The sequence below is a fragment of the Poecilia reticulata genome, chromosome 11, assembly GCF_904066995.2.
Source record: "Poecilia reticulata chromosome 11, P_reticulata-male-v2, whole genome shotgun sequence".
NCBI classification, from domain to species: Eukaryota; Metazoa; Chordata; class Actinopteri; order Cyprinodontiformes; family Poeciliidae; genus Poecilia; species Poecilia reticulata.
The window spans coordinates 1,108,549-1,121,574 of NC_088840.1; the positions used below are offsets into that span (position 1 = coordinate 1,108,549).

Genomic DNA, 13,026 nt, shown 5'->3' on the forward strand with positions numbered 1-13,026 from the left:
CACTTTCAGCCCATATTATATATATAATTGTATTTCTGAACATGTTTTTGTAAACAGCTAAAATAACAAAACTTGTGTCACTGTCCAAATATTTCTGGCTCTAACTGTATGACCCAACGCTGGGTTATGAATTGGGTTATTTTTAACCCAGCAGTTTTTACTGTGTACAAAGTACAGCTTGAGTAGTTAAAACACAAATACGCTGACTCAGAGCCTGTTTTCTTTGTTCATGCCAGAGATACTGGTAAAAACAGAGTACATCATTTTCATTGAAACAGAGACCAATGGCAGCGGCACCACAGGAGCCACCAGGTGATGAGGATGAAGAGGGAGGAGGAAGAAGATCCGGAGCTTGCCCAGGTTAAGATTCACTTAGCTGAAATACAAAAAGTGTTCAACCATGAAAACTTAATGTAGCTCATCTGAACAGAATAAAGAATAGCTTTAGTCCAGATTTTGTGGTGTTCTTGGTGTAGTCTTGTCCAGCAGTTCTGGTTTTATCTTTATTAAGAAGAAATGTTATTTTTTGTTGATGTTCTAACTACTTAAATTTAAAACACATGGTTTCAATAATATTTTTCTAAATGTAAACTAACAGAATATTGTGAAAGTAGTCAATTTAGGCTATCATCCTCAGGTACATGCAAGCAAAATAAGACTGTTTGCAATTTTGCCTTCTATTTAAATCAAAAGTTGCAATAACACAAGACTGCTGGGCCTGATGACCTCACACAGGTCAGAACTTACATGGAGGTCATGTCATTGAGGGCGTGGTCCAGCTCCTCACTGATGGCTTTGTACTTGAGCTTCTGAGCATAAAGCTCATCTGTATGTGCACACATAACAAACAATGTGTGGAAAGATGAAAACTGAGCAGAGAAATAGAAACAATGTAGCCAAAGAAATCAAAATCCTCAGGAAACAACTTCAGGATCTGGGTTTTGTTTCAACACTGGGTGCCTGTAGATCAGTGGGAGATGAGCTGTCGTGCAATCAGATGTTTGTAGGTTCAGTTCTAGTTTTCTTGTGCCTCTGAGTGCATTCACACTGCAGCCTGAAGTGACCCAATTCCGATTTTTTGGCAATTCCAATTTTTTTGCCGGGGCCATTCACACTGCCAGTAAATGCGACCTGTATGCGTTCTGCAGTGTGAACGGGCAAACGACCTGAAAGTGTCCCGCATGCACACTAGAGGGCGCAAGAGCGTCAGCGTTCTAAGTGTTCTGACAACCGCCATAAAAAGAAGAAGTGCTCAGTGTTTGCGGAAGTAAACATGGAGGCTAACAGTGGAGCTTAGCTTACACATTTGAAGTTGTTGTCCAGCCGGGGCAGCATATTAACAACTTAATCCTCATTATATTCCGTCATGGTTGTTGTTTTTCTTCCCTCTTGCGCATATCAGGTCACAGAATAGTGAGATTTGTTGAGAATCAGTGACGTTCAGTTCAGATAAATGCGACCTGGACATTAGGTCGCATTTGAATTGGATACGTATCGGATATGGGTCACATTTGTAAAAGAATCCAACCTGTGCTGTTCACACTGCCATGAAAAGATTGGATACAGGTCGCATTACGTCAAAAAAAATCGGAATTGGGTCACTTCAGGTTGCAATGTGAACTCTGTCACCCCGAGTTTCAGCGTTAATGCAGCTGCAGTGTGAAGTGCTTTGTACTGTATAGATCCAGTTCCTTTACCATTCTTGTCTTTATTGTCACTAGATGAGTTTGTTTCTAACATGAAAGGTTAAGCAAACATCTTAAGCTGTCACCACTGCAGTGATGTTTAGTCTGTCTCCTTCCAAAGTTTGCAATTTTTCCATTTTATCTCATGTTTGGTGTTTCAGGGTTAAGATGTAAAAGACTACCCTGCTCTATCAATCACAGATCAAAAACACGTTTTACACATTCTCTACAGAAATGCAAAATGAATGGTTTTATAAGATCTACATGTTTTTATAACATGTGCAGCATTACTGTCTTTTTGGTTATTGTAATTCCATGACTGATTGTGATTAGGAAAACTATGAAACAAAGTTAAATTTAGATAAATCTGATGAAAATAAATATTGTTTTGAAGACCTGCATTGTGTGATGGGTGTTTTTTCTATGCTTCTACTTTTCAGTCTGCATAAAAAACTTAATTAAAGAGAAAAAAAGTAAAGGATTCACATCAATGATTAGGGTTAGGGTTACCCTATTGTTGAGAAACACTGCAGATTTCAAGTCATCTTAAATAGTACACCCGGAGATTAATTTAAGAGACAATTCTCTACCTTCCAGATCATCAATAGTCTTCTCCAGCTTGGCTACAGATCTCTCTGCAAACTCAGCTCTGGTCTCAGCCTGAGAACAGAATAAAAGAAACATCTGATCACAAAATATCTGAGGTAAATCCTTTGTGAGAGAAACAAAAATCTGAACATGTAATGACAACTTATGAAACATATTTTGGGTTAAAATAAAAGTAAAATTATTTGTTGATGAAAACTGTCTTCATGCTCACCTCTTTCAGCTTGTCAGTTAGGATCTTGATTTCTTCCTCATACTTGTCCTCTTTTTGAGAATACTGTGAAGGGAGAGCAGCACTGTCACCTTGAGCTCTACTTTTCTATCCCTCACCCCTCTAGATCCACCACCGGTGTTAGACTGGAACTGATAGGCACTAGATTAGTTTTCAGACATGAACTCTGATCTTGTCCAGATAGGATACTGGGAGAAATCTACTGCAACAGTGGTTCCCAGAGTCAGAAGTCACACTTTACAACACAAAAAAGTGTGGTAAAATAAAAATCTTAATGCTGGAAATATTTCAACAATTACAATTATATTTCCTGTTGATGCTGTTTGTGATGCTATTATTCCCTCTGTTTAATTACCTCTTGTTAATTTTTGCATGTGTAAGCAATAGTTGGAGGTACAGTACAACATAATGTTATAATGACTGTGAGCATAATTTGCTCAATGGGTCCATTGGTAGAACATATAATCAATTTCAAAAAACAGACGAAGAGATGCATTATGTTGATCAAAGCATATCAAATATCCTAAACTTGGTTTATGTCAGTACATATGAACTAGGGAGCAAGAATCAGAACATCAACCAACTACTCGCACTCGTATGTGTGCTTTTGATGTTTGACTTTGGGTTCACATCTAATGCTTCTGCAGCTGGTGATGCTGTCCCACCTTCTCAGCTTGTGCCTCCAGAGACTTAAGGTTGTTGGTGACATTCTTCAGTTCCTCCTCCAGCTCTGCACATTTTCTGGTTTTGATGAATAAGGACATAATGTTAGTGGAGGAAAAAACGAACAGTTTGATCAGTCACATTCAGACTAAAATTGTAAAAAGTACTTTAAGATGTTAACATTTAGTCCTTATGCCAACACACTTAGAAAGGACTCTGAACAATAAATGCGCTTAGCTGTAGCTTTAGCTTTGCTGACAAAATGGCTTCCAGACATAAGGTAAAAAGAGAACAAACTATCTAAACAAATCAGTGTCAGTGCCAGGTATCTGCGTTTTATGACAGACAGTGAAGCTAGAGGTTATGTATCTTTCAAGTTAGTCAGGAAATGGTCTCTCAGGGCAATGCTTCAGCCTGAACAGGATCTTATTCTGAGAATGTCAGAGCTTAGCAGAACTTTACTGCAGTTCAAAGAAAACAAATATTCATGAGGTGAAGACAAGATCTATGAAAAACACATACTACTGTTATAAATACAGGTCCTTCTCAAAAAATTTGCATATTGTGATAAAGTTCATTATTTTCCATAATGTAATGATATAAATTTAACTGTCATATATTTTAGATTCATTGCACACCAACTGAAATATTTCAGGTCTTTTATTGTTTTAATACTGATGATTTTGGCATACAGCTCATGAAAACCCAAAATCCCAGTCTCAAAAAATTAGCATATCATGAAAAGGTTCTGAACGAGCAGTTAACCTCATCATCTGAATCAATGAAGTAACTCTAAACACCTGCAAAAGATTCCTGAGGCTTTTAAAAACTCCCAGCCTGGTTCATTACTCAAAACCGCAATCATGGGCAAGACTGCTGACCTGACTGCTGTCCAGAAGGTCATCACTGACACCCTCAAGCAAGAGGGTAAGACACAGAAAGAAATTTCTGAACGAATAGGCTGTTCCCAGAGTGCTGTATCAAGGCACCTCAGTGGGAAGGAAAACGTGTGGCAGAAAACGCTGCACAATGAGAAGAGGTGACCGGACCTTGAGGAAGATTGTGGAGAAGGGCCGATTCCAGACCTTGGGGGAAGCAGTGGACTGAGTCTGGAGTAGAAACATCCAGAGCCACCGTGCACAGGCGTGTGCAGGAAATGGGCTACAGGTGCCGCATTCCCCAGGTCAAAGGTCAAGCCACTTTTGAACCAGAAACAACGGCAGAAGCGTCTGACCTGGGCTACAGAGAAGCAGCACTAGACTGTTGCTCAGTGATCCAAAGTACTTTTTTTGGATGAAAGCAAATTTTGCATGTCATTCGGAATTCAAGGTGCCAGAGTCTGGAGGAAGACTGGGGAGAAGGAAATGCTAAAATGCCAGAAGTCCAGTGTCAAGTACCCACAGTCAGTGATGGTCTGAGGAGCTGCTGGTGTTGGTCCACTGTGTTTTATCAAGGTCAGGGTCAATGCAGCAGCTATCAGGAGGTTTTGGAGCACTTCATGCATCCATCTGCTAAAGAGCTTTATGGAGATGAAGATTTAATTTTTCAGCACAACCTGGCACCTGCTCAGTGTCAAAACCACTGGTATTACTGACCATGGTGTTACTGTGCTCAATTGGCTTGTCAACTCTCCTGACCTGAACCCCATATGTGGGATATTGTGAAGAGAAAGTTGAGAGACGCAAGACCCAAAACTCTGGATGAGCTTAAGGCTTCGATAGAAGCATCCTGGGCTCCATAACACCTCAGCAGGGCCACAGGCTGATTACCTCCATGCCACATTGAAGCAGTCATTTCTGCAAAAGGATTCCTGACTAAGTATTGAGTGCATAACCTAAACATAATTATTTGAAGGTTGACTTTTTTGGTATTAAAACACTTTTCTTTTATTGGTCGGATGAAATATGCTAATTTTTTGAGACTGGGATTTTGGGTTTTCATGACCTGTATGCCAAAATCATCAGTATTAAAACAATAAAAGACCTGAAATATTTCAGTTGGTGTGCAATGAATCTAAAATATAAGACAGTTTAATTGTTATTACATTATGGAAAATAATGAACTTTATCACAATATGCTAATTTTTTGAGAAGGACCTGTATATATAAATCATTTTAATGCACATCACATTGCATGTGATGAGACTCAAACAGACTCAACAAACTCATAAGAAAGACAAGAGTCAATTGTGGGAATGAAGCTGGCTCCACTGGAGGAGGTGCAGCAAGACCACAAAATATCTTAATTCCCATGTGGTAAAGATGAACATTTGCACCATTATAGATAGAGCCTGCTATAGCTAAAACCAAAGAAGCAATAAAAAACCTCCTCCACAAATGTCCACCACCTGTGAGGATGGGTGTATAGGTTTATTGCAGGTGATCCGGTTGTGCCATTTCTCTGCATTAAAAGAAGTTAGCCGATCTTATGAGGTATCTGATTTTAATGCCTCCTGCACACCTCCCTTTGGAGGACATGTCCCACTGGAAAGATTGACTCTGAACTAAATGGAGGGACAATAAGCCTCCTCTGGCCTGGGAATGCTTTGGGATATCCTGGAATATGGTGAACAACATTGCCGGTAGGAGGAATGTCTGGGTTTCCTAAACCTTTTGCCTCCTTTATCTTAGGAGATTTGGTTATGTGACTGATTTTGATAAGGCAGCAATGCAACCAAAACCATTAGCTGCTCCCTCCATCACCTGATACATTTTCACTGCATACGATTCTGAATGTCATAAACAAAAGGTCAAGACTACATCAGTCACCGCTGGCTGATCTCTGATCTGAAGTATCCTGAACGTTTCTAAATAAATGAATTACTTGTTAACCAAATATGTGTGTCACCTGGGCCCTGCCTGAACTGCTGCATTAGTAGTTATATTTTCTACGTATTATAGTGAGACACTCACGCCTCAGCCAGTTCTGCTCTCTCCTCAGTCCGTTCCAACTCTCCTTCTACGATCACCAGCTTACGAGCCACCTAGAAAAACGCATGTACAGAGTTAGCTTGTTTTACAGGAAACTTTCAAAAACAATACAGTCACTCAGTTAAGCACCAAGTCAAAAACACAAAAGGAGTGACTAAGCATAGGATGGGAATTTAATTACTTAAATGTCCAAGCAGCTTTGCCCTTTGTTTAGGCCAAACAGAATTATAGACAGTGTTTACACACTGTTATCAGAACATCCAACAGCTAGTCAGTATGGTCAGTTACATTGACCAGACACAGGTAATGCTTAATTCATACTCTAGGTCTCATTATACATGTGAGGATTTTTTAATATTAAAACACCAACATGTCTTTCTGTCACTTGTCGATTATAATAAAGCACTAATTGAAAGGAAATTTATGGAGTTCAGAAAAACATCCCTGAGTCACAATGCAGTCGTAGAATCACCTCTTCGTATTTACGATCAGCTTCTTCAGCAATGTGTTTCGCTTCCTTCAGCTGGATCTCCTGGAGTTCCATCTTCTCCTCGTCCTTAAGAGCCCTGTTCTCAATCACCTTCATACCTCTGAGAGAAACAATCAATCATTCCTTCTTCATTACAAACAATTGTCAAAGTTTATTTTTTAAATCTCCCTTAAGAACAGTTGTTGGTTCTTCACGGTACTAGCCTATGAGCGAGAGTTCAGGCTGATAAACAGTTCTTTTGCACCTTTCCATATATTTTTCCTGTATGATTTGTGGTGGTTTGAAGTGATTTCTGTACATATCACTTCAAACTTAGTGAATTTCAACCCCAAAAATGAAGCAACTGACAAAGAAAAAATTTTAAGGCAAAAATTAGGAATTCAATGAGAGACAAAATAACATAACCTCTGGACTCTGATCCTATTGACACAGAGTCAATGACTTCATAGTCCAACGATTAGTAAATGCTGCTTTAAATAATCTTGTGGTTCCACCTAAAGATTTTCTGAATGAACCCATGGTATGTGTTTGTTTTTGAGTTAGGGATGGAAAGTTACAACTTTTATCATTAGCGGGGAAAAAATAGTGTGATAATAAATTAATTGCTAATGTTTTCAAACCTCAAATAACTACTGTCCAGTTTTGCGTTGTGAATTATTTTTGTTTGCTGTTGGTTTTCAATAAGTATTCAAATATTTGTATATTTATTACAACTTCTGTATACAACTTAGATGGACAATTGCATTATCTATTGTAAATGACATACAGAAGAAAACAGTTTTCTAAAGAGTGAGTGTTATCTCTAGAGTAGAGTTTGTGAGGCTCTGGCTGTAAGCACCATTGTCGTTTCATAAATATATTTGCTATTATTGCAATAATTACCACAAAATATTATGAAAACACAACTCCATTTGGCCCCTCCTTAATGTGAATGCACAGGCTGACTCAACCAAGCACCTGCTTAAAATGAAAGAGACTCAAGTTTTACAGCCAGGAGTTTGAATTTAGAGAGATGTGGTCTTCACTGGACCACCCACCAGATCATCAGCAGCAGATCTGCTATGTTTTTGCAGTCGAAAGGTGTGGCCTCCATATATGTTGCTTGTTTTTTTTCTATCAAACCCGATAGATTTATTTATGACTGAAGAGTTTGAAATGAAGACGTTGAACGTCTTGATGGGTTTATGAGCCCAGAATGAGGGATTTCTGTAAAGTCAACAACACAACACAACACAAGCAAGCGATTCTTAAAATCGCTTGCTTGTGTATACTTAAACTGTATACTGTTTAAGTAAGTGCCAACTTTGCCTAATTTTGTAAATTATGATAATTTAATGCAAAGTTGGCATTTTTAATGGACTTTTAATGGAACTTTGCATTAAATGTGTCATTATTTACCGAATGACACTTCTTGACAATTGTTATAAACATTCATAAAGACTTCTTTGTGTTCATGACAGATGTTATGTTATGTTTATGACAGTGTCATGTCAGTCTTATGCACACCCCTTCAAATAAAGTGTTACAACAGTGTTGCTACATGTTTGTCCAGGAGGAGCGAATGATGCAATCTACTGAATTTCCTGAGAAACTTTTATACTGCTCTGTATAATTAAAGTTATAATTAACTAATTAAGTTTCCAGCTGGAACGTTTGTGACTGATTTGAAATGATTTTTTTTTGGTAAGTGACTTGAGATGACATTTGTTGTGAATTGAACTATGGGAACTATGCCTGCCACTGGAATTAAAATACAACTCTTGTATTTTTTGCTAATACATAATCCAAAGGGATAAAAAAAAAGTTTGTTGCAAGCCCAGTTAGAAGTCACCTCTCGCTCTCATCGGCGGCTTTTTCAGCTTCTTCCAGTTTCTGCAGGGCTGTTGCCAGTCTCTCCTGCGCTCTGTCCAACTCCTCCTCCACAAGCTGGATGCGTCTGTTCAGGGAAGCCACCTCTGCCTCGGCCTGCGTCCAGACAAACATGGTGTGGATCCATTCAAACATGGAACATGACCAATATCAGCTGCAAAAGACTGATGCACCAACAGTTTTTCTTTCTGACAAGTTTTTAGTTTCGAAACATAGATTTAAAATCTGGATCCCTCTGTGACAAGTGGAGATGTAGCTTCTGTTGTGGCTGTAGTCATACAAAAAAAAGAAAAAAAGAATTAAACCAAAAAATATCCGAAGTAAATGGCAAAATATTTGGACAAATTAATTGAGACAATTATTGAAATAAAAATTGCTTGCTTCTACATTTCCTGTAGAAGAACTGTTAGCTTGTTAGCTAAACAGTGTGAACTGTATGTGCTCTGCAGGTATTTGCCTGGGTGACAGCTGTTTCATCTATATAGAGACACTGACAAATTGTTCAGTAGTGAGTCAGGATTTATTCAGTCACAGAAGAACAGAGTCCTGAAGTAAAAACGTTTTTGATTTCTTTTCTGGTTTTGATTAAACATAGATAACAGAGTGAAGAAACAAGAATGATCCATTGATCTGTCTGTGGCTGAATAGGACTTTATTGAGAGCACACAGCGTCAGACAACTGCTAAACATACTTAAAGCAATGCAGAAAAATTATCTGCGATAATAATTATTTTTCTCTTTGAACCAACAGAGCAACACAAAATGAGTATGATAATATTTGCCTTAAAAAAGAGGGTAGTAGTTCCTGAACAGTGACCTGGGAGCCAGGGGTAGAGCCCCAAAAATGGACATGAGCCATTGTCAAGGCTGAGCAGGTGACATCAGAGTCAAAATAGGAGTCTGAATCCTCCCAACAGCTGTGAGCGTTCCATTCAGGGCACCATGAGAATGGAATGTGACAGAGAGAAAAGAAATCAGATGAGCTCAGTTTGCACTGAACACATTGAAGGTTGCACACAGCGAGGTCCTCAAATGCATGTTGAAATCAAAACTAAATGAAAATAAGATTAGGCAACTGATGATATTCTGAATCCCCAGGACTATCTGCCTCTTCATGACTCAGAGCGTCAGCCTACATCTCACTGAAGCAGTAGAACCAGTTTAGTTCTCCACTCTACACCACACATCCAACATTAAACACAGTTAAAGTTGCTTTATTAGAATAATAAAATACATATTCCTTCTAAAGCAAAAACAGTTGTTACCGTCAGTTTTATGGCATGAAGTACAGTAATGTGTTACTGTATATGCCGTGTGTATGTCAGCTTACAGCTGTTCTTTCTCCAGGCAGAACTCTAAACTGGAGCTCAGGGTAAATGCAACTGCTGCTACAGAACACAGTGTAAATAAGCATTATGCTACTGAAGTCACTAAAACTTAATGACTCCAATTTCAGAGTCATTAATGACTGAAATTAATGAAGATATCTTGTGACATAATGCCTTGTCGTACTTTGTGTATTTTCATGTGCTGTCATGTGTTTTGGATTTGTCTACACTATTGTAAATGGCATATTTGATCTTAATTAAACTTATTAAACTTAATGAACAAGCAAAAATAGTTTTTCTTGAGCTAACTGAAACCAGGTCCATATTCAATTCTTTCTGGTCAAAGAAGAGAAAATGCCCTCTGAACATGTCTGAGTGTGTGTAGCATGGCTTCTCTTTCAGAGGTGTGTCACTCACATCAGCAGCCTTTTTATCAGCAACCTCCAGCTTCTCCTGGGCATCCTTCAGGGCTTCTGAATATTTATCAAGCTCATCTTCCGTCCCCTTCAGCTTCTTTTGCATCTGCAGAAGTTCGTCTTCATGCTGATGGTGTAAAAGACCACAAAGGATCAGAAGCACTGCAACCATGTATAAAATTATACTGACTTCAACTTTTTAAACTAAAAGAACATTTATTGATTTCTGTTTAGAAATTCCTCTGGCCCTTGTAAGGGAACAAACCTGATTCCACACAATGGCCACATAAGAAAGTGTTCTAAATATAATACATATGTATAATATATATTTACAATTAATCTGCATTACATTTTTTTAAAGTAAAAATTTTTTTCTTATTTTCTAGCACTACATCCTGAAATTGTCACTAAACACGTTCTAGCCCAAGTGTTTCCTCTTAACCACAAGTTTTAGCCTCTGTTGGAGCCATTTTGTTGTCTGTGAGTCGTGTTTAGGTTTACTATTAAATAAAATAAGATTTGTTTTTCCCAGTACGAAGATAAAAACAGACAGTAGATCAAAAGCATAAATCTACATTTCTAAAGACAGATTGGCCATCTTCTGAAACTGCAAGCAGACCAAGTCCAGGTGAAACTTTCAGGTCTGTTGAGAAAATTTAAAAAATAGATCCAAATACAGTATGACTTCAAGTTCAACTTGTAAATTAGACAATCAAAACAATCAATACTCATATAGACATTTTTATGTAAAACTGTTCAGGGAAACTCACCCAGCCCCATAAAGAGTACCCATTTTGCTGTGTATGTGCGTGTGTGTGTGGATCATTTTTCCAACAAGTATTCTGTTGTGGTGACCGACTGGCCCAAAGCTCTGGCCCCATAAGAAGCGATGCTGTTTTTGGTATAGAAGTTAGGTTTAGGACTAAGGTGTGAACTGGTACTAGTTAAGTTTAGGGTAGGTGTCAGGGTTAGGCTGTAGGAATGAAGGAAAAATTAATGGAAGTCAATACAAAGTCCCTGTGAAGATAGAAAGACTGTGCCTGTGTGTGTGTTTGCATGCGTGTGTGTGTGTGTTCCATGACAGACCTGTTTGCTCCTCTCCTCGGCTCCTTTCTTGTCTGCCTCAGCTTGCTCAGCCCGGTCCAATGCATTCTCCTTGTCCAACTTCAGCATAAGCATCTTTTTTTTGATGGCTTCCATGTTTGCTGTTGGGGGATGTTTACAGACAGAACTAAGATAAAGTCAGATTTCTGCAGGGTGTGGACCTGGTGGTCTGGCAAACTAGAGGACAAACCAAACACTAAGATAACAGCAGCTCATTTATATGACAGACACCGAGACCCTCCCATTACAAAGCCCCTCCACCTACTCATTGGGCTATAACAAGAGACAACAGTTGGGAGTCCACAGTTGTCTGTCTGATGGGGTCAGTCAGGAGCAGTTCATTAAGTTTGGGTGTAAACTATGTATGGCTAAAAAACAAAAAAAAATTAGGTTAGAACATTCATGTTCAAAATCCAATTCATCTATCATTTACATGACCTCTGAAAAGAATCCACATATGAAACATTTTCCCACATTACAACCAAAATTCAATTTTATTGTAATTTTATATAATGACAGAACAAAGTAGACTATTACTGTGAAGTCCAAGAAAAGTGGTGCAGTCTTATTTTCTTCTGAATAAACACCCAATAATCATGGCAGGAGGTAGTTTCCACTTAGCTGGATGGCCAGATCTTGGCAGGTCCATCATCTTTCCATATTCAGCCCTCTCAGCTCTGTGACATGTTCAAAGTTTAGATAATATTTTAGAACCCAACTCTGTACTTTGTCAATGCTTTCTCTCTGGTCTGTCTGCTGTGTTCAGTGATCTTCGTGGTGCTGTAGGTTTTCCTAATGGTCCTACTGGACTTATGCAAAGATTAGAAAGTATTCACATTGTTTCACTTATTACATATTTTTCTGTCTTCATGTTACATTTTTATACCTCAAATCTCTAAACAGTGACAGAAATGTGAAAAGTTTGTTTGACACTGACAACTTTATGAAAAGTACTTAAAAATGGTCTGTAATGGTCTGTAATGGACTGTAATGGACTGGGTTACTGTCCAGGGATTACCCCACCTCTCACCTGATGATCTCTGGGGATACACACTGGGCCACATGAGGCTGCACTGATAAGCTGACAGACAGTGGATGGGTGGATTACTACCCACTGATGCTGCCCATGCAACCTAATTGACCGAGAGGACGCAGAGATGATCCTTAGAAATTTCCCTCAAACTGCTGTACCAAGTTTCTAGAGATATTTTCAAGAAGATGTCAGGCTGTGACAGCTGCCAAAGGTGCATCAGCAAAATCCTGAGTGAAGGTCATCTTTTTCATAGGAGTTGCAAAAGGAGTTTGGGTATTCAACTTGGGGGCCTTCTGAAGGCAACACAGTCTCTACAAGATGAATAAAGTTAGAAAAAACAAAACCAACTTGAAATAAAAACCTGTTATTAGCTTGTCTCCAGTAGTTTGCTTTGTTTTCCTTCTGAACACCAGAAGGTGGAGCGGTTATAACTGAACAGTCAACATATCATCTGTCGCCTCACTCCCATCACTAATTAAGCATACGACTCCTTCAGGAATTACAAAATTTTCTCCCCTATTAACTTATGAAGATGCAATTGTAATTCATGAATCTTAAACTGAAATCTAAGGATCATTTGAAAAATAAACTTATTTCAGATGAAATTTAAAGCTAAATGAGAGGTTGTGAGCTACATCAAACACAATAGAAACTGAAGCTCTTATGGTTA

At 38.6% G+C, this 13,026-nt stretch overlaps 1 protein-coding gene across 1 annotated transcript; it reads right to left on the reverse strand.

Annotated features, from left to right (window-relative positions):
• Window positions 1-207: 207 nt before the first annotated feature.
• Window positions 208-11,534, reverse strand: tpm3 (tropomyosin 3). The gene is made up of 10 exons (XM_017307628.2): window positions 11,306-11,534; window positions 10,221-10,346; window positions 8,438-8,571; window positions 6,589-6,706; window positions 6,099-6,169; window positions 3,189-3,264; window positions 2,506-2,568; window positions 2,276-2,345; window positions 748-826; window positions 208-376 (listed from the first exon to the last, which is right to left on the reverse strand). Exons 1-10 carry the CDS (start codon window positions 11,417-11,419, stop codon window positions 373-375), a joined length of 855 nt encoding a protein of 284 aa, XP_017163117.1. The 5' UTR covers window positions 11,420-11,534; the 3' UTR covers window positions 208-372.
• Window positions 11,535-13,026: the final 1,492 nt, after the last annotated feature.